This window comes from Physeter macrocephalus, chromosome 12 (genome assembly GCF_002837175.3).
Source record: "Physeter macrocephalus isolate SW-GA chromosome 12, ASM283717v5, whole genome shotgun sequence".
Classification (NCBI taxonomy): domain Eukaryota; kingdom Metazoa; phylum Chordata; class Mammalia; order Artiodactyla; family Physeteridae; genus Physeter; species Physeter macrocephalus.
This window is the reverse complement of record NC_041225.1, coordinates 71,357,581-71,380,264: the sequence shown is the minus strand read 5'-3', so window position 1 is coordinate 71,380,264 and position 22,684 is coordinate 71,357,581. Positions and strand designations below refer to the sequence as shown.

The 22,684-nt window shown below is 36.2% G+C and overlaps 1 protein-coding gene across 2 annotated transcripts in view; it reads left to right on the top strand.

The window, feature by feature from the left end:
• Positions 1-11,507, top strand: part of PNPT1 (polyribonucleotide nucleotidyltransferase 1) — a 39,736-nt gene extending 28,229 nt beyond the window's left edge. The window contains exons 18-28 of one of the 2 annotated variants that reach the window (XM_007113195.4): positions 398-451; positions 4,688-4,794; positions 5,591-5,662; positions 5,753-5,816; positions 6,217-6,300; positions 6,639-6,722; positions 7,669-7,775; positions 7,864-7,919; positions 8,978-9,056; positions 10,942-10,989; positions 11,144-11,507. In XM_007113195.4, the coding sequence (XP_007113257.2) occupies positions 398-451; positions 4,688-4,794; positions 5,591-5,662; positions 5,753-5,816; positions 6,217-6,300; positions 6,639-6,722; positions 7,669-7,775; positions 7,864-7,919; positions 8,978-9,056; positions 10,942-10,989; positions 11,144-11,302 (914 nt within the window). In that variant the 3' untranslated portion in view covers positions 11,303-11,507. The remainder of the gene's footprint in view (positions 1-397; positions 452-4,687; positions 4,795-5,590; positions 5,663-5,752; positions 5,817-6,216; positions 6,301-6,638; positions 6,723-7,668; positions 7,776-7,863; positions 7,920-8,977; positions 9,057-10,941; positions 10,990-11,143) is intronic. The other variant, XM_028496544.2, reaches the window with a different exon arrangement.
• The last annotated feature ends 11,177 nt before the right edge of the window (positions 11,508-22,684 follow it).

The following is a 22,684-nucleotide window of genomic DNA, read 5'->3' as shown; positions in this document are numbered from 1 at the left end:
GTATCTTTAACTGCCTTCTGATTAAGCAACAGAAGAGGCATGCTCTTTTTTCTGGTAGGTTTCTTAGAATCAGAATCTCTAGCACTGCTGTCCAGTAGAACTTTCTGTAGTGACAGAAATTCTCGCTGTGCTGTCCAGCTGAGGGACTGAATTTATTTCAAATAATTTAAATTTAGTGGCCACATGTTGCTAATGGCTATCATATTGGACTGTGCAGCTCTGCAGTTTGTGGTTTAGGAAAGGTTGCCTTAAATGCTTTTAAAAAGAAGGAAGGAAAGAATATAGAATATTTAAATTATAAATGAGTATTTGTAAGGAAATAACCAGTAGTAGCAATTTTCTACATTTAACAGAAAGCAGTATTAAAGCAAGTATTTTTATTTCTTTCTTTGTATAGGATCATCTTCTATGGCATCTGCATGCGGTGGAAGTTTAGCTTTAATGGATGCAGGTAAAAGAGTTATGTCTCAAAACTACCAAAGCTTATTTATATACATATACTTGATTAGTATAAAATATAGGATTTTTTAAAATTGAATTTTAGTAAGACTTGGAGAAGTCAGATTACAGATTACCAAACCTGGCCAGAAGGAGGATAGTTACAAAGTACAGCTTCAACTATACAGGTATCTGCTGGAATTCTTATTCTTGGCTAAAAGCAATACACTGAAATTATTTACTTGTTGACCCCGCGGGCTTTCTGAGAGCTCTGCAATTGATTCCATTCACTAAGGAAGTTTGGATTAGCAAGCAGGAGTATTAGGACCCATAAAGGAAAGTAACTATGTAGTCTTTCAGTTGATTTATGCAAGCCCTGAGAAGAACAGTGCCACTCATAGAAGAGTACACAAAACTTCAGGATAAGAAGGAAGACTGCAAGTGGTTCAGTATAATCTCTGGATCTGAAACACCAAAAGGGAAAGAGGCAACATGTTAAGAGACTCTGAAAACAGTATCTGCCAGTCACCAATGATGCTATTCAAGAAGAGAAAAGGAAACTAAAGACACTCAAGAGGCCACACAAAGAGTTCCCTATAAGTTCATACATTTACAGTACAGAAAAACAGAAGGATAGAAAGGATAACATAACCAAGGATGAAATGAAAGAATGGTATAAATGTATAATACCATTTCTAAAAACATTAAAACTTAAGCCAAAGCAAAAAAAGCTAAAGGCAATTAAAGGCACTTTTCTAGTTGTGTTCAGTGGAAGGAAAACATAATCTGATATTTAAGGTAGCTGGTAAAATACCATTTCTATTTTCACCTTCATGCATTCATTCAACAAATCTTTATTGTATGCTACCTTTGTGCCAAGCATTGATCTAAGCTCTTGGGACACAGTGGTAAACAAAACGAAGTTCCTGTCCTCATGGAGCTTGCATTCATCACTCTTATAATCTCATATTGGAAAACAGAACAAATCCTGAAAAAGGTGAACTGAAAGATAAAATAAAAGATCATAAGAGAGTCTTTAACTGTCTTAAATGAATTCAGATCTTTAGGTCTAGACAAAAACCCATCCTAAGTAGTGATGAGAACTTCAGGATAAGATAACTGAACCAATTTGGCAGTATTGGAGAAATCATGGAGATTAGTATGCCAAAGACACAAAGAATTCTTACTTTGAAAAATAAGAAATGTATTTTCTGTAAAGTATAACCCAGTGAACTTGACAGTGACCCTTGGCAAGACTCTTAAATGGTAAAAGAATAGTGTATAAGTATTTTAAGAAAGGAACCAGAAGAGACTCATTTAAAATAAGTCATGCCATAGTAAACTCATTTTCTGTTTTTGAAAATATTACTAGGTTTAGAGTAGAGAGGGAGGGTGCTGCTTGTACAGTGTATCTAGAGTTCAGCTTGGCAGTTAATGACCTTGGCAGTAAATGATGCAGAAATTGAGAAAGGGTAACAAGTATACCATTTATAACTGGTTGAAGGGTGAGCGGCCAGGACTGGACAATCTGGTGGGTAGGTTGGAGAGGGGTCTCAAGTAGAATACTTGAAGATGCCCATCCTAAACCCTGTCCCCTTCAATGTTTTTTGTTATTGACTTGACTAAGGACACTGGCCTTCCAATAAAAAAGATACTGATAAAAAGGAGTATGTGACTGATATGTTAAATGACAGTTTTTAATCTCTAAAAAAAAAATGTTGACAAGATAAAAAAATATGGAGCCAAATAGGAAAAAAATTTGACAAGAATAAATGTCAAATCCTGTGAGAAGAGCCAACAAATGGTATTCGATTCAAACACGAGTGCTTGCCATGTCCTACATCAGACACTGTCTATGCTCCAGGGATACAAATGGTACCCAGTTTTTAAAAAGTTTACAGGAACAAAAACAAACATAAAGATACTAATATATCAAAGAGATAATATAAATATGTACAATATGGATGAAGAACTAGGTTGAACATAATTGGCTTCATAGAGACAGCGACATTTCATCTGGGTTTAAAGGTTGAGTGGTTGTTGACCAGGAATGTTAGCAGCAGGGCCCATATTTCATGTGAAAGGAACAACATATGCAAAGTTATGAAACAGTATAGTATAGTGTGTTCCTGAAATGTATTTGAAAGGAGTGATTATGTAATAAACTGGGACCAGATTTCAAAAATCATTATTACATTAAGGAGTTTGAACTTTTAAAGCTAGTATCTCCCAACTCAGTATTCCATGAAATAGAGTACAACAGGATGTTGATTATTGTATACTATGGAAAAAAATTTGTTCTAAAGTAGGTGTGCACAGGGTTAAGCAAGTGTATTTAATACGGTTTAAATAAACTTAAATATGTTAATGTGAATATTGAATCTCTAGGAGCAGGATATGTACTATTTCCCAAACTTTTTTGACCACAGAACTTAAATTAAAAATTCCTGGAAGCAGGTAATGGGGAACTTGAAGGATTTTATGGAGAAGAGTGGCATGATGCGAACCTGCTTTTATTCTTTCGGGGGTAGTTTTTCCTAGCTTACATGATAGCCCTAGGGGATGTGGTGGGAGAGAATAGGATGCGGGTGGGGTTGCAGGTGGGGTGCAGGTGGGGTTACTAAAATCTAAAAAACTGGACAGGGAAACTGTTGCCAGGGCAAGAAATAATGTGGACTTGGACTAAAGGAGTCGAAATGGATATTTCAGTATCCAGGACAATTTTTTTTTAAATTTAGAGGATAAACTAATCAGATCTTTGTGACTTGATAGTGTATAGGAAATGAGGAAAGACGTGTTGATTTCTAGTATGAGTGTCTTATTGGATGTGTTGGGGACATTTAGCTGGAGATGTCCAATAGGCAGATGGGCTATACAGATCCAGGGTTTAGCAAAGCGAACTAGGCAGGAGGGATAGATATTTAAGTCATCAGCGTTGTAGGTGATAGTTAAAACTGTGGGCATATGTGAGATTGCTTAGAGAATATGAAATGAGGTCTCTGTCACACTCCTTTATACCAAATAAGTTCCAAGTGATCAAAACTTTAAACTTTTTTTTTAATTAAACAAGGAAGATTTTATGAAAATCTTGAACAGAAAAAACCTTTCTAGGGAATTCCCCTGAAGTCCAGTGGTTAGGACTCAGTGCTTTCATTACAGTGGCCCGGGGTTCAATCCCTGGTCAGGGAGCTAAGATCCCACAAGCTGCGTGGCACGGCCAGAAAAAAAAAAAACCTTTCTAAGCAAAATCCAGGAACCATGATTGCATATAAAATCCTCTACAGGAAAAAAAAAAATCACAATAAAGTCAACAAACTAGAAAATAATATTTTATATTACATTTCATATTTATATTTTATTTACTATAATATTCTATATATTTAACAAAGACCTGTCCATATTAAAAGAGCTCTTACAAATCAATAAGAAAAAGACTAACAACCACGTAAAAAAATGGTTGAAGGCCATGAATAGAAGGTTCACAGAAAAAGAAATATAAATGGTTTAAAAACATGAAAAAAAGTTCAACTTCACTCAAACAAATCAAGTTAAAAACAATAAGCTGCCATCTTTATCATTCAGATGGCAAAGGTCAAAAGATTTGACAAAAATTAACAAGAATATAGAATAGCAGGTACCCTCGTATACTGCTGGTAAAAGTATAAAGTGCTACACACTGTGGAAGACAGTTTGACACTATAACAAATGTAAATTCACACACCCTTTGACTCAGTAACCCCACTTGTATTGTATAGCTTATAAACACATACAGGGAGTACTGTGCAGCCATTCAAAAGAATAAGGTAAAGAAAAGAAAAGATTACACTCACATTTTTACTCCCTGGGTATAATTTTCTGGGAGGATATACAAAAAATCTAATAGTGGCTGTCACGGGAAGGTGGACTAAAGGGCTCAGGCTGGAACGATTTACCAAACACATGATTACTTTTCAAAAAAAAAAAGAAAAAGAAGGCACCAAAAGCAAAGGGCAAAGAAACGGATTACTTTAAGAGTTAAGTTTGCTATTATTAGAGAGGTTTTTGTTGAGAACAAAATTAGAATTATGTTAAAGAGCTTTTATTATATGTTAAAGAGGAAAGGAGATAGTCATATGATTTATTAAGACTTGTACTCTAACTTAGTTTTGGTAATTGTCAACTTAGAACACCATCCAATGTCAAAAGAAGATGAATAACCTATGTTAGGCTGATGTACAAACTGCACACAAGTTCTTTTTCTCAATTATAGGAGTTCCAATTTCATCTGCTGTCGCAGGTGTGGCAATAGGATTGGTTACCAAAAACAATCCTGACAAGGGTGAAATAGAAGACTATCGTTTGCTGACAGATATTCTGGCAAGTATATTCACATTTTCAGATATTTAATGGTGAAGATTATACACACTTTACAAGCATAATGTGCTTAGAAGAATGCTAGTGGGCTTCCCTGGTGGCACAGTGGTTGAGAATCTGCCTGCTAATGCAGGGGACACGGGTTCGAGCCCTGGTCTGGGAGGATCCCACGTGCCGCGGAGCCCCTAGGCCTGTGAGGCACAACTGCTGAGCCTGCGCGTCTGGAGTGCTCCGCAACAAGAGAGGCCGCGATAGTGAGAGGGCCACGCACCGCGATGAAGAGTGGCCCCTGCTAGCCACAACTAGAGAAAGCCCTCGCACAGAAACGAAGACCCAACACAGCAAAAATTAATTAATTAATTAATAAAAACTCCTACCCCCAGCATCTTCTTAAAAAAAAAAAAAAAAAAAAAAGAATGCTTGTGCTGGAGAAATAGAAGTCCTTGTTCTTACTTTCCTCTTCTGCATATTTGCCTTGGATTTTATAGGATATGAGTTAAAAATAAATATTACAGTATAAGTATCCATAATGGCTCACTTTAGGATGATCATCAATTAATCCTTATGCATTTATGGTGGGGACATATGATCTAAAAATAAAGTGATTTTCTAATGAAATATTTATAACTTAAAAAGCCACAAATTGAAAGCAGTAGTTAATATACAAGGTATTTTTTTGTGTATAGTCCTAAAGGACATGGTTTACTTACAAAGCTATTTTTAAAAATTCCTCTACAGTGACTATGGGTGAATTTCACTTTTGTTTAAAACTATATCATAATTTGTTAAATTCTTTAAGGGGATTGAAGATTACCATGGTGACATGGATTTCAAGATAGCCGGCACTACTAAGGGAATAACTGCATTACAGGTATTTAAAAACCCATTTTGTTTCATTTTTAAATATTTAAATAAGGTCATAAATCAATATTTACATAATTTTTTGGCTTTTCCATATTAGGCTGACATTAAATTACCTGGAATACCAATAAAAATTGTAATGGAGGCCATTCAGCAAGCCTCAGGTAAGCCAAGCCAGTGTGCCTGATTCTCATCATTGTCTTTGTGTTAATGGGAACTATAATTCCCATTAGGCTTATTATTAAAAATAGGCTTATTATAAAATACTGCTTTAGAAAATGAAATTTAATGTAACAACCTAGATCAAGAAGTATTCAGTTATTGGGTACATGACTAATCATCAATGTGGAAAACCAGTGAAAATTCAGTTTTTACAAATTGAGTCCCCGAGATAGGATTGGAGAAGGGAATACAAGTAGAATTGTTAAAGTAACTGGGATGTAAAGAACTTTTATTATTAAGCTAAAGAGTTTGGATTCCACTCCATAAAACTAAGAATACTGCTATATCTGATCACATTTATTTTATACAGTTATAATTTTATTATGTTTTTATATCTTCAAGCGGCAAAGAAGGAGATATTACAGATTATGAACAAAACTATTTCAAAACCTCGAGCATCTAGAAAAGAAAATGGACCTGTTGTAGGTAATATATTAAAATTACTGATTTCATGATAAGGTAAACATATGAAAGTACATTGGTATTTAAAATTTTTTTAAAATCCATACACAAAACAAAAAAAATGCTTTTATAGTTAAAATCCTTTAAATTTGAGGGGATATTCTTAGATGTTAGAATTGTTTTTAGTCACATAGCAAATTGTTTTTCTATATTTAATACTGAAATACTTTTACGTCTGTCTAGACCAAGTCTTGAGTGACCAGTACATGTTTTAGGTTCATATATATATGTGTGTGTGTGTGTGTATGTGTATATATATATATATTTAAATAGTTTATATTTTTGTCTGTACTACATTTCAGAAACTGTTCAGGTTCCATTATCAAAACGAGCAAAATTTATTGGACCAGGTGGATATCATTTAAAAAAACTTCAGGCTGAAACAGGTAAGAGTTGTATGACGTTTGGGATTTTTTATTTAATGCTAGGTCATGTAAGTTTGTCATTTCACCTCTATTGTGTTTCTCCAAAAATATGTTTGAGAAATGAGAGACAGATGTAACATTGACATCTCAATGACATGAAAAAAGGATGTAACGCTGACATGTCTTTACTGTAAGTTTTCTGTGTATGCCTCTTAATAAATTAGCAAAAGATCATCTTTATATTCAAGAAGGCTGACTTAGAATTCATCAGTTTTTCTTCAACATTTTAAAATCAAATATTTAGAAAAATTACTTTTTCACTTTAGAGGAGTTTTGCTTTAATTTTTCTTATTATGAGTTCTGCTATTTTTCACTTAGTCTTATTTATTTAGACTCTTTTATTTAAAGGGTATGTGTAGAAGTAGTATGCTTTACAATTCGTTTTTTTCTGGAATCAATCTTTGGGTTACCTAGTACTTACCAGATTTGAGGTTACTGAAGGAGAGCGAGAAGTAGAGTCACCTTGGGCAGTTCTCAAGATTGAGAAATGGAAATGATTTTGTCCCTCATCCATCTGTTTACCACTCTAAAGAGTAAGAGGGAGAAAGAAGAAAAGGTGAGGAAAGGGTTCTAGTATAGTTTCTTCTCATAATTAAGAGCACAAAACCAGACTCTGCAAAATTAGAACTTACGTGCTTTCTCCCACCAGATTGTGGGCTCCAAGAAAGTAGGGACATTGGCTCACTGTTTTATCCCCAGGGCCTAGCACAGTGTTGGATACATAGCAGGTGTGCAGTGTGTATTTGTTGGTAAATGAATCCCTTCATTTCTAAAGCAGTGATTAAGCATAGCACAACCCTGCCCAGCTACTTCCAGGTTACTCCCCTGCTCTCATATCTACTTTTAAGACTATTCTCCAGTGGAATAAGCAAGTTAACTTTAATATATAAAATTATTTTTTTTAAAGGAGTAACTATTAGTCAGGTGGACGAAGAAACATTTTCTATATTTGCACCAACACCCAGTGCCATGCATGAAGCAAGAGACTTCATTACCGAAATCTGCAAAGATGATGTAAGAATAGATCTTTTAATAGTCAGTTTTTTTCTACTTTTTGTTGTTGTTTTCTTTATGAATCTTACGGCTTATTTTGCACTTGCAGCAAGAGCAGCAATTAGAATTTGGAGCAGTATATACCGCCACAATAACTGAAATCAGGTAATATCAACTAAAATGCTGTGCTGGTTTTTATATGATTTATATTACAAGCTCATGTTAACTTCACATTTGCATTATTTACTTTGAAATTGTAAGATGTTTAGATTATATGTCAATTACCATATAATCATTATTTATTTTTAACATAAAATTTATTTTCTGCACCAGTTTGTAGATTTTCACTAACATGGTTCTGTGATTATAATTATACTAATATATTCTTCTAACTGAATTGTTTCTTTAACCAAATTTCCCAGCATTTTAATCTTCCCAATAAACAGTAAACAAGCCCCAAATAGACTTAGAAATATTTCCTTTTTCTTTCTTCTTCTTTTTTTTTTTTTGGTAGTTTCTTGTTGGTCTGTTTTAAAGATAGTACTACTTAATGCCTAAGTAGTGCATTTTTTTTAAATGCCAGTTTCAACCTCAAATCATTTTTTCAGCAGCTAAAAAGATTGTATTTTCTGAGTCAGAAAATTCCTTTTTTAAGAAAAAATTATCAGATGTAGCATGAATGTTCAGAACTATTTGAAATTTGAAATGAATTATAAAAGGCAATGGGATAATTTGTTTAATATCACAGGCAAAACTAAGAAATGGGATGGTTTATTTTAATAGATTAAAGAAAAAAAGGAAGACACATTTTTTAATGAAATAAGTATCCCATTTTCTGTAACCTCCTTCCTTAAATCACTCCTTAATAGGTTGATGATAATTCTACACTTATTGTAAAATATTTAATGTCATTTCAAAACTTTTTGGAAAATATTATGAAGAGAAATATAAAAGAATATATATTCCAAAAGCTTTTCCCAGCATATTTTTTCCTTTATCTTTTCTGTCCTTTGATCCATAAGTATTTAAATATAAAGTGTATTTTCAATTGGAAAAATAAGTATCCCTCTTAGATACTTTTTATAGTTACAAAAACATGTACTGGAGGGGGGTTTTTATGTGTTTTTTTACTTTGTTTTCCTATGAAAACATAATCACAGTTTAATTATCAGTAGATAATAGAGTTACTTATTGTTCTAACCAGGCTTATTTCCTTTTCATAGAGACACTGGAGTAATGGTTAAACTATATCCAAATATGACTGCAGTACTACTTCATAACACACAACTTGATCAACGAAAGGTAAAAACAAGAAAGGCATGGTTGATTATTTTTAAAACTGCCTTAAAATAACCATAGTGAAATTACCTAGGTTGATGAGGATTGTACCTTTTGTCCACTACTAGCCTAAATCCAAAAACAAAACCAAAAAGACAGAGATACTGCTGTTTTACACTGTTTACCAGATAATATTTCTCTTTCCATGATGGAATAGAAACATTCTTGAGTGTTTTAAGGTACAATAGCATCTAGAGTGAACACATAGCAGTTAGTAAAAATATCTAGTTACAGCCCTGTTTTCCCAATTCCTGACCAGTCAGTCATGGAAAGATAATTCTTAGGATGTTCTTAGTCTTCGTTGTAGTCTATACATTTGGAAGACCATTATGAAACCAATATGAAACCATTCAAGAATACTATGGGGGCAGAGAAATAATAGGTCTGTTTTACCAAATATTATAAAGTAATCAGGATAAAACAGTATTACTGGCCCAGAAATAAACAACAGAAAATAGAGACCAGAAATAAACCCAGTTATATACATAAGAGTATAATACATACTAGAAGTTGCATTTTTAGTCAGTGAAGAAACAAAGATTATTCAATAAATCATATTGGTACAGCTAGTTATCATAAAACAGGATCTTTCCTCTTTTTATACCGAAATCCCATTTGGATCAAGGAGCTAAATATAAAAAAGAAAACTTTTCTTTTTAAGGCAGTGAGGGCAGAAGAAGAAAATCTGGGCATCAGGAGGGGTGAGGGTTGAGGAAGGACACTAGAAGAAAATATGCATATTTAATAATCTTGGGACTGGGGAAATCTTTCTCAGCATGATATCAAAGCCAAAAATGTAAATAAAATGATAAAATTTGACCCCATGATATTTTTAAATTATGGCAAAACTACAATAAGTTTGAAAGACAAGCAGCAACTTAGGGGAAAATATGCTTATATGACAGAGGCTTCATATACAAAGGGCTTGTGTAGGTCAGTAAGAAAGATGAATATCAATAGGAAAATGAACAAAGAACATGGAAAAACTGTTGTTGTTTTTTTAAGCCAACCAAGATATTCATATCAACAGCAATTTTTTAAAATGCAAATAAAGCCAAGTTACCATTTTTCAACTTTTCAGATAGTTGAAAATTCCCAATGTGCATGAATAAGAGTGTAGAGAAAAAATGGACACTGTCATACACTGTTGATAGGAATGTAAAGTGGGGCAAACTTTTTGGAGAGTGTTTGGTAAATATACAAGTACCTTTGGACCTAGAAGTTCCACCACAAAGTTCCTCTCAGACTTTGTTCTGAGAGGATAGACTATATGAATATATAATCACTGCAACACTGCAGTTTATTTTCCCTCAACTTTGTATTTTGAAACTTTTTAAACCTACAGAAAAGTTGAAAAAATAATAGACTGAACACCCATATACCTTACACCTAGATTCACTGATTATTAACATTTGCAACACTGGAATTTAAAACAAATTAAATGACCATCTTTAGGGGATTGGTTAAAGAAATAATGTAATTTGAATATTCAATTATAATGCTTCATTTATTAATATGAAAAGATCTCAACATATTATTGAATAAAAATCTGTATATTATAAAACAACAAGCTCAGTAAGGTCCATTTTTATAAGTGCAAGACACGCTAAATAGCTATTTGAAGGGATACTCATTGGAGTGTTACCATTAGTTATCTACAAGCAGAGGGGTTTTCGATGATTTTTACTATCATCTGAATACTTCTGTATTATTTTAAGTCTTTATAATTAACAGATCTTATAATCAGAAAAACCAATAAAGCTGTTTTCCACTTGGAAAAAAATGTGTACTACCATGGATAGTAGGTAACTATGCATGACAACTAATAGATTAACACGTTCTCTTTCAGATTAAACATCCCACTGCTTTAGGATTAGAAGTTGGCCAAGAAATTCAGGTACTTGTATTCAACCTTTTAGCCTTAAAGTTGTAATGTCAATTTAAATTAACATTTCAGGGAAACCCCCGAACAAACTTTTTGGCCAACCCAATAATTTGGGCATCAGTCAATGTGCTGTAACTTTTAAAGTATATTTGTTTCTTTAACACAGGTGAAATACTTTGGACGTGATCCAGCTGATGGAAGAATGAGGCTTTCTCGTAAAGTGCTCCAGTCTCCAGCTACAACTGTTGTCAAAACTTTAAATGACAGAAGCAGTATTGTAATGGGAGACTCTATTTCACAGTCATCATTTAATTCTTCCCGGTGACTTTTTTTTTTTTTTAAGAATTCTAGAGTGATATTCTGTATAGCAAAATTTCAGTAGTATCTTCTAATGTGTAGATTTATATATAATATAAATATATTCTAATGATTTGTATTAAAATGCTCACTTTATGTGTTCCATTTTTTAATTCTGAATTACCTATATTACTTACATTATAAATCAATACATATTTATTATTAAAAGTAAATCATTTATACGTCTTAGAAAAGACTACCCTTTAAATCTTGTACTTTTGAAATATCTGAAAAATTTAGAAATAATAGGTCACATTTGCTGCTATGATGGATTTCTTCCTACATATTTTTCTTCTTCCTATACAGTAGTGACAGTTTACTCTTAGCCATCTTATGGCTTACCTCTGCATAATAGCTTTTCTTACCCACAACTGTTTCACAAACTGAAACTTAGCATATTCAAAACCAGTGCCTATTTTTTTAGTACAGTTACCAGATATAGTAAGGAGCTGAGGGAGCTAATTTGATCTGCTTTTAATGATATACCACCTTTCAAATTGGTCACAAAACCATAAACATAGTGGAGTAAATATTATAAATGGGATCCTGTTGAGAATGAGGTAATACATTTTTCAAATTTAGAAAATACAGAAAAATAATTTACTCATCATATAGAACTATAGGTCATTTTGTGTGTGTATGTTGCTAATGTATGGATGTTCTTGGTGGAAGGGATGGAGGAATCATGATTTTCAGTTAATAAGTAAATGTTTGAAACAGGCATGGTTAGAGGCTATTGATATAATTATTAGTAATAGCAGTAAGATGATGTTCATTCCCATTTAATATATCACATTATATATAATTCCACAAAAAAAGTAAATTGTTTGTGGAAGTCATAATTTAGAACCTTCCTCCTTTTATAAATCTGATAAAATATTTGCAAATTCTTGACTCAGGGCTAACTAGTTCAGAAAATACTAAAAATGTAGCGGACCAAAGATTTTTTAAATGTGGTATTTAAGTCAGTAAACATTGATTATGTATATGTATAGTATGTAAAATAGCATGACAGGCAATGTTGATATACTTTCTGAACTATTGAAGATCAACTGAAAATGAAAGATTTAAATTATAAATTATAATTTATAATTATAAATTTCATTGTTCTATTTGATAATAGTGACAAAAAAAATTTTATTCTCACTTTGTCTTCTTTTTAAGACATAACCCTTACTGGTAGAATTTCAAAACTGTAATTTGTGTTTTTCTTGAGTTTTAGATTTTATTTTTCAAGAAGACTCCCGGCTGCTAATAATATGGAAAAATAAAGCTAGTTCTTAAACTCTAGAGACCAGTAGTGCCACAAAGTGAAAATATAGGTCACTAACTACAAACCACGAAAAGGGTCTCATTTCCACTTAAACCAAGAGCATACACTTTATGTCTGGACTTATTTTTCACATTCACATCTTGGTAGTTTTCCCTGCTTTCCAAAAAAGGTTTTCTATGAGGGTTATCATATGCTAAGATCTCTAAATTATAATGACTCAAATCAAATTGAGTTCCCATTTTGGTAGTTAGTGCAATATAGGTACTTAAAGACTTTTTCCTTTATAACCTTTGTTATTGATGTCTCCCTGCCCATAAATTACAGTTTTTTAATATATTTTTCTTTCTTATAGAATATCTTGAATTTCTAGATCTAACATCAGTATCTTTCTCACTTCAGTTCAGCCAAGCATGGCATTCATTTATTCAACACTTACTATGTGCCAGGTACTATAATGTGTACAGCAGATGCATCAGTAAACAAAACAGATAAAGTTCCAATGCTCACATTCTTGTGGATGGAAACAATAAGTATACAACATCTCAGATAGTGGTAGGTTCTTTAAAGAAAAACAAATGGGTAAGGTGATAGAGTGATCTTTTTTTAAAAAAAAAAGGTACTATATTAGATAAAATGATCCAGAATAGCATCTCTGAGTAGGTGACATCTGAGCAGAGACCTGAATGAGGTGGAGGAAGATGTGCAGCCTTTCCCTTCTATAAACTAATTTCAGTCTTCTACTCCCTAATCTTGTGCCTATTCTTCACCAGAATTAGAAAGCAAATTTTATTAAAGAATATAAAATAAGAGATAGCCAGTACAAGGTGATATTTTTAAAGCATTTAATCTGGCAAGAATATGCCTGGTTACTTGTAAGAAGACAGAAGATACCGAAGTCGTGTAAAAGTTTTAAAAGCTTTTACAAAATTCCAGGCTCATCAGAGACTAGGGTGGTAGGCAGCATAAATGGAAAAGAGAATGTGTCTTGGTATCAAGGGACAGAAACCAATCTAAGTTAAGCTAAAGCAAAGGGGGAATTTTATCACAGGGCCATGAATTTATTTCACAGAAGGCAAGTCACACTCCCTATGGTGGACTTGAACCAGGACTGTCAAGTTATCAGGAACTAAGTTCTCCCTACCTATGGAGTCTCATGGCCTCTCATTTGTGCTGCTTTCCATAGAACAGCTTTTTTCTTCTATGTAAACGTATTTTCATATCATGGGACAAAAGATGGCTATCCCACAGGAAGTTACTTGTCTCTGAGTTCAACTTCTGCAGGAGAAAACGATAGGCTCAGCTTGAGAAAGGTGTCAAACCTGATTAGGATTGCCAGATAAAACAACAGAATGCTAAGTGAAACTGGAATTTCAGGTAAACAAATGTTCAGTGTACTATGGCCCATGCAATATTTGGGATATACTTATATTTTAAAAAATATTCCTTGTTTATTTGAAATTCAGATTTAACTGGGTATCCTGTATTTTTGTTTGCTAAATCTGGTAACCCTAAACTTGGTGCAAGCAACTAGTCAGAGAATTCTCAAGGGCTCACTCCTTGGGAAGGGAGAATGTTCAGAAAAAATGGATTGAGCCAATACCAAGATACTGCAAAACAAATGTAAAAAGAAAATGGATAGACTTACATTAACTCAGAAGGGGATGTAGTTGGGGGGAAGAAAAGAAGCAGTTAGGACTAAGGATTTCAGCCTGAGCATTGTGAAGACAGTAGGAACTGTGACATGAATAGTAAACCTGAGGGGGCAAAATAGTTTTGAAGAGAAAGATGTCTGACTTATTAAATATGAGTATGAAGTCACCAACCAACATATCGGTTGGATATTCACCTGAATATCCTAGAAAGCAGTTGGGGCATAAGTGACTTCTGCAGAGATAATTAAAACAACTCCAGTTTTACCATCTCAAGCATATCTCATCACTGCAACAAGTTTCAAAATAAGTCTGAAATTTACAAAATTAATTTAAAGGTAATTAAAATTACCTACTATGAGCACAGTACTAAACAATGGAATAGTTTGTTTCCTTCTGAGACTTCTATATACTCTAATATATAGTCAATAATTTATGAAAGGCAGACTGATGAGCAGTCTAGTAAAGGTTTTAAAAAAGTCATAAAAAGATAGGAAAAGAATAGGTTAATTCTAACTGGAAGAAAAAGTGAAAGTTTCTAAGAAGTGGAATTTGAATAGGACTTTGTTATGGAGAGGTGATATTTGAGCTGGGCTTTAAAGGATGATTATAAAGGGAAAGGCTGCCTATGGAGTGGAACAGTTTTATTAGTGGATAAAGACAGTAAATAGAGGTCAGATTGTAGAGGGGTTTCGAATATTAGACTTAGGACTCTGAACTTTATCCTGCATGTGTTGGGAAACACTGAAGAATACCCAATATCTCATGAAAACCAAAACTGCATAGTTGGCTATAGTTTTGATGTTGACTATAAAATTTAATGCAATTGCCAAGGACTCAAATTAGAAGAGATGATATTTTTTTAAGTATAAAAATATGTAGGCCATTATCATTTATGAAAACAGATAAATTATCTTAATAAAATATTGGCAGTAGCTATTAGGACCAAGTAGTTCTATAGGAATGCAAGAATGGGTAAGCATATAATCTCTATAATGAATTATAGAGAAAAACCATATAATAACCAGATGCGAACGAGTCAATTTATAGAATTCAATGTACACTTCCTAGAGAATTTAGAATATTAGGAAACGTCCTTAACTTGGCAAGTGGTATCTATCAGAAATTAAGAACATGTATACAACACTGAAGATGTTGCCATTAAAGTCAGGAACAAAACAAGAATCACCACTATTACTCTCATCAGTGTTCTAAGGTCCTAATCAGTGTGATGAGATTAAAAAGAGGTGGAGAAGAACAGAAACATTTGCAGATGATCATCTAAAAAACACTTTAAATTGTTATAAAACACTTAGAACTAATAAGCGAGCAGTGGCCACATATGTTTGCCAAAATAAATAATGGTCAAACGATGCCGTGGTATGAGCTCATTTCCACTTCTCTCACTTTTTCCAGGCTTCAAGGAGCTACACCAACAGTGAGTTTGCCCAATCCCCTGTGGTCCTGACCAGGGTTAAATCTTCAGTCCCAAAGTCAATGAAGTCTTGATTATTCAGTCTTAACCTCCAGCCCCCTTGATCAAGCACCCTAAAAATCCAATCCCAAGTGTACTCCTCCAGCTCCTGCTAGTACATGCTAGCGTATTCTTTCAGTTCCTTCGGTGTGTAATCTCCTTCCTTATCAGGCAAAGCAGTCCCCAGGCATACTGCAACCAGATTTAACCCTAGTTACCATAGCCTCTCAGCTAGAAGAAATGGGAGCAACTATGGAGGAGGTCTTGCTGCAAAGGGGGAAGTGTTATCTCTTATAACTAGGAGTTATAAGCCACTTCTGCAGTCCCTGAGGATCCAGGGATATCTACAGAGCCAAAATACTCATGGGCACCCATCCCATGTTTCAAAGCTTCAGGCTTTCCCAACCAGAGCCCTAGCTGCATAGCAAACCTCCCTAGGCTGAGCATTCAAATATCTTTAGAGCTCTGTAACTGTCAAATCCCATATCTGTTTTTCCACTGCAGGGAATAAGGGCCTCTTTATGAAGACCAAAGAGCCCCCCTGGCTCCCAAATATAGTTTTTAACTGTGCATTAAGTGCCCTCAATTCATTAGCCCTCTGCAAGGGAGTAGTACAACTTAATTGGCCACCTCTGCTCCCCTCATAAGCTTTGTTTCTCCCATATCTTTCAAATCCTGAACTGTTGAATAGGCAACAGCATTCACCCCTTCTAGGATGTTTTCCTAGGTAACTACCTGTGAAATCATCAGTCAAATGGCCACCTTGTGCCAGGGACTGAGTAAACCATTCCCCAAACCCCATCTTACTGTCTGATTTCTGACATCACTCCCTGTATCACCTATGTCAGTTCTGGTCCTCAGAGAAGCAGATGCCAAGAAGGGATCAGACATGCAAGATATTAATTGGGGGAAGTGTCTGTGACAGATAAAGTAGGTGGGCTCAGGAATTGACAGGGAGAGCCTGCAGACCATAGTGCAAGTCTGACCTCTGTAAAAGGAGGAAGGGAAGGAAATACTGGGTGGAGCTTCAGACTAGTGGATTTCCAAGAAAGTCTGTTTGAAATCCTGGCTGTTAAGTTCCCCAAGCCAAAGTTGCCATTAGAGGAGTTCTGCTTTGGACAAGAAAGGACAAGTTTTATATCCCTGCTGTGCTGAGTCACTGGCTGGGAGCAGCTGGAGGTATTTGTGGCACAAACATGGTGGAGCCCAAAAGGCAGTTTTGTCAGTTATCTGACAGTTATGCTGTCAGATAACTATGTTCCACAGAGTAGGTTCTCTTTAAGGAGATCAGAGTGGTGCACTTTAAGGCCACCACACCAACCAAAAATCAAAACAAACTATAAAACTATAGCAATTAACTGTCATACTAGAGTTGGCCAAATAAAACAATGGAAAAAGAATAGTGAATTCAGACTTAAATCTAGATATATGTGTGTATATGTGTGTCTGTGAATTTAATAAAGAATATGATTTCAATAGCATTTCAAATTATTTCATCTATAAATGATGTTAACAGTTGGCTCTCCATTGGGAGGAAAACTTTTACATTGACATCCTACTTCATATATACAAAAAATTTCAAGTTGATTAGAGAACTAAACATTAAAAAGCCATAAAAACATGACAGAATACCTTGGTTAAACATGGAAAATTAACAACACAGTTAAATAATTTTTTTAAAAAGTAGAGTCCAAAGGGCAAACAAAAGAGACAATAGCAGACGAGATTTTAATAAATGTTGGTTGCATAACAAGCAAATAGAAAAGCAGTGGTAAATTTAGCAGAACAGAAGAAGTCACAATCTATACGACCCCAGAGGTGATCAGATAAGAAAAGAGAACAAATTATCTCCACAAAAAAAAAAAAAAAAAAAAAAAAAAAATCAAAGGATCAGGGGTGAGAATTTGAGGGCAAGGTAAAAGTCTATACAGAGAGGGGCTATATGCCTGACTCCACTTCCCAAACCCACATAACCAAAGGACTACCATCCCCACACACACACACACACACACACACACACACACACACACACACCCATACCCATACACACCCTTGTAACACTGTCACCTACCACCTCAGAAGAATGAGATGCTAGGTACCAGAGATGCAATGGTGAGAAAAACATACTCCCTGGACTCATGAAAATTTTTCATCTACATGTGGAGACAGTTATTAATAAAAACTCATACAAATAAATATAAAGCTAAAAGTATGACAGATGCTACAATGGAGGGGTGCATGGTGCTATAAGTGTGTAATGGGAAGATAAAATGAATATTCTTGTTGTCTAGGTTGTCTTCCTAGCATCTATTTTACCCATATCACATAGTGTAACATACATGGGATTTGGGTAGGACTAACCCCACCCGCAACTACAAGCATGGGCTCTGATTTGCCTCAGCCAGTCCAGTACATGACATTCCCTAGACCACAAAACTCTAGGTTCAGGAGTGGGCATGTGACCTAAGTTAGTATAATAACAATGCAACTGAGGATATGTGAAGAAACTCTTTTGATGTGGATGAAGAACTGTAGCCTTGGGAGCTCTTGGCTACCATGTTAAGATACAAAAGGAATCAGCCTTAGGATGGATTTGGCAGAGCAGAAAGTAGAATTGAGAGGGAGAAGAAAATCAAATTCACACTGATACTCTTGAGTCACGCAATTAAATCAACCCTGAGTTTCATTTTATCTTCAGACTTTCTATTCACATGAGCCAATAAATTGTCTTATCATTTAAATCGATGTGAATTGGGTTGTTTGGTTCCAAGGGGATTTGACCTAGTCAAGGAAGTCAAGGAAGGCTCTTCTACGTAAGTGATAATTGTGGTGACGTCTGAAGGATAAAGCAGGAGTCATCATGAGATGACTGGAAAGAAGGAAGTTCAGACAAATAAGTGTCAATTTTAACTTAGATCAAGTAAAATGGGTTGAAAAATGTCCACTGGCATTATCAACAAAGATGTCTTTAGTGAGTTTATCAAGAGCTTTTTGGTGAGGGCTGGGTGATGGAAACCAGAATAGATAGGTTCAATTAAGGAGTGAGTGGTGAGGTGAGGAAATGTAGGGAGTATAAACAACTTTAACCCTTGAACAGTTTGGCTGAAAAGGGGAAGAGAAATAGGAATGTAGCTGAAGAGGATGTAGGTTATCAGTTTTGATGACTTGTTTAAATGGGGAAGGCCTTATAGATTAATCACCTCAAGGAAAAAAATGAATGAATATAGCAAAAAAACTTTCATAAAAGTTTTTCAGAAAAACATCGAACAGAATTAGGAAGGGTAAAAACAGAAAGCCTCACATTTCAAGGACATGAGTCAATAAGACTGAGAACCCAGTTTACTCTGTAGAGATTACTATATTTTTTAATCCTCAAGAATTAAAAAGTGTTATGTGCCCTCAAGCGATATTTGGCAATGATGGGAGATAATTGTGATTATCACAACAAGAGGATGGGGTGCAATACTACTGGCATCTGGTGGGTAGAAGCCAGGAATGCTACTAATCATCCTGTAATGCACAGGACAGCCTCTCACAACAAAGAATTATCCAGCCCAAAATGTCAGTGGTGCCAAAATTGTAAAACCCTGCTCCAGGAATTTAACCTACGCATATATTGGCACACATAAAACAACTTCTGTACAATCATTTATTGTTTGAAATTACGAACTATTGGAAATGACATATATATTTATAGAGAGAGAGAAAATGGTTTAAATAAACTAGGGTACATTAGTATAACAGTATGTATGGTATTCCATTATTTGTGTTAAAAAAAAGGTGGTAGGTATAAATGTTACATATACAGATATAGAAATTTATCTCAACCCTTGGAGTGGAACTTGCGTGAAGAAAACCTTTGCTGGGGAATACACATTGTTGCAGTGCATTACTGCCCTCAGTGTGTCTTGGAGAATCCTGCTCTGGCCCTCTATGTTTCTCTCCATGGGATGAGAAGTCCATGAAACCAAGGGATGTGTCCATTTGGAACCCACTCTTCCCTTTCTAGACCATGCTCTGGGCACCCTGGAATTCCCTGCCCTAAAGGCCAAGCCTGCTCGCAGGGTCTGCATAGTCCTCTTCCCAAATTCTGTCCTCCTGAGGAGTGGCCAAAGGGTGACTACATTCAGGGAGAGTAGACATAGACAGAGCTTGGACAAAAGGCTGGGGTACCCTCTGTGTGCACATGAGGGCTGTCTAAGTGCAGGCAGAGCTGAGGTGTGAGAAGAGAAGGCAGGCTAAGGACTTCAGGAGCCAAAGGGAGACTCTGGAACTCAGGAGTTCAAGAATTCTAGATTTGAATCTGGAATCTGGTTTCCAGGCCATATGAAAATATATTTCTCAGGGTATACCAAAGGTAGGAGAAGAAAATATATTTTATTTAATAGCTTGATTTAAAATTTTTAAATCTTTAGACATATGGTATATGGTCTTCCATTTGTGTGCTTGTCCTGGACCTTACAAATGTTAGAGGTTGGCCCGCTGCAGAAGAAAGAGAGAATCCCTGTGACCTAGGGCAAGAAAAAAACAAGAACCTGTGCCTGAGGATCCAGCAAGGGGCAGAGATAAGTGCTAAGGGTTTAACTCTGTTCCCTTATTTCAGATATTGGGGAGTACAGCAAAAGGGATACTAAGGGGAAGGTGGAAGGGATGCTTTGAAACACTGTTCAGATCATTCCATTCCTTAGTTCAAAACTCTCCAATGGATCTGCAACTCATTCAAAGCAAAACCCAAGGCCCTTCAAGACAGTCTCTCCCCCATTCCCAACCTTATTTCCCACCATTTTCCCCCTTTCTCACTCCACTGCAATCATACTGGTTTCCTTGCTATCCCTCTCACTCACTCAGCATGCTACAGCCTCATGGCCTTTGGACTTGTAGTTACTGCTTTCTGGCTCTCCCTTCCCCTAGGGAAATGCATGGCAGACTGCCTCCCCTCAATAGACACCATTACCCTTCCCATACTCACTCTCTAACCTTCTGCTACTCTATTTTTTTTTTTTTTTTGGTCATAACATTTATCAGTACCTGGCATTGATTTGTTTACTGTCTTCCTGCACTAGAATGTAAGCTCCATGAAAGAGGGACTTTTTCTATTTATTCACTGTACAGAACAATGTCTAGCACATAGTATATGCTCAACAAATATTTGGTGAATGATTGAATAAATACAGGAAATGACTCCTGTTATTTCAATTTTTTCCAGAGTTAGATCTTATTTGTAGAACAGTAAACTTTTAACATGTATGGTGTCAAAGTGACTTCTGTACAGTTCTTATTCCTTTAACTTAATACATAACTTATTTATACATTTTTTTAGGCCAGTAACACATTATGACTTTGTTCACCTGGTCCCCACAGCCTTGAACACCTTTCAAGCCAAACTCCCACTCAGGGATCCTCTAACATCAGGCCCAAAACTTATCTGAGTGTGCCTCAAAAGTTATCTGTGTGAAGCCTTCTCTGACCCGAGACAGAAATGTTATTTTCTCTGGGCTCAAAATGCATTTCGTCTACATAAATCACAGCAACTAACGGGCTCTATTGCCACGTATAACTATTTAATCCAAGTATACTTAGATTTTAAAAAATCCTATGTATTCAGATGTTGAAACGAGAATTTAATTTTTATCAGGCGCCTGGTCTGTGTAAGACGTCTCACGTTTTAGTGTACCGCGGAAGGGTGTACCCACAAGATCTGGTCAAAACATAAGCACGTTCTGAAAACACCATTGATAAGGAATGACTACAACTCCCAAGATGCACTGCAGGGTAAAACGTGTGCATCTCGCCTTTCACCTTTCAGACTAATGGGTTGTAAAAAGCTGGCGGCACAACAAGCTGAAACTGTCTTTAAAAACGAACAAAAGGATTCTACCCAAAACGAACAGGGGCTCAGGGCATGGTTTGTATCCACCGCGCAATGTTTGACACTTAATGTGATGTTTGACAACGTGAACGCCAAGAGAATTCCTCCCTCGCTTATTCAGTTCGTAAGACCTCCCGAGAGAACGCGAGAAATGTCAGCAAGAGAAACTCAAAAATATCGAAACAGTGCTCTTCGATGTGTTAGGAAAGTAGCTCCCCGCCACTTCCCTAAACTTATCTGAAGACTTATTTTCCGACGTTACAAACACGGGAAGGACACTGTATTTTCATGAAGCGGAAAGTATGCTTTTCAATGGCCAGCCACCAAAAGCCTAACGATACACTTGTGTACAATGTTACAATCTCCTGGAGATGCACAGGACACTTCCTGAGGAGATGCTTAACTGTAACAGACTCCATAGCGAGTTTCATGGGGTTTCGGGTCGCATTAAAGGGCTAACCTCGTCACAGAAAGAGGTTTAAACTTTTTCTCTCACAGGCTGAAAGGGTGAGCTTCCATTAAGGAGTGCGAGCACATTTCCTTCCCTTTTGCTCAGGGTGAGTCCCGTCCAAGGATGCGTACCTCCCAGGCTTGCTTTGTGTTTTCCACAGAGCTGGATCCCACGGCTCGTCACACGCCGGGTGAAGCCAGCAATCCGCACGAAGCCGAATCCATGACTCCGCGCCCGCCGCCTGCCCAGAGAGGACTCTCGCGGCACCAGCGGAGACAAGGAGCTCGCAAGGACCGCCCACCCAACCGAGATCCTATGGCAGTAGGCGGGGCCGAGATAGGAGGAAGTCGCACTTGGACCCACCCACCTCAGTCCAGTACCCCGCCTCGCGAGAGCACCGTGCGTGCAGAAACGGAGGCGCCTCATATTGGACTCGTCGGCCGCCGTAGCCCCTGCTAGTACAGCCCGTGCTAGCTTGCTGGAGGAGGAAGAGAAAGGCAGAGAGAATCGGGTTACAAGATGGCGGATCTGTGGTAGTTACCGCGGCGGCGGCGGCGAGAGAGCGAGCGAGCTCTGGGGGGCAAAGGGTGGGGAGGGTGGGTGTGTGCGGGGGTGAAGTGAGAGGTAACCGGGA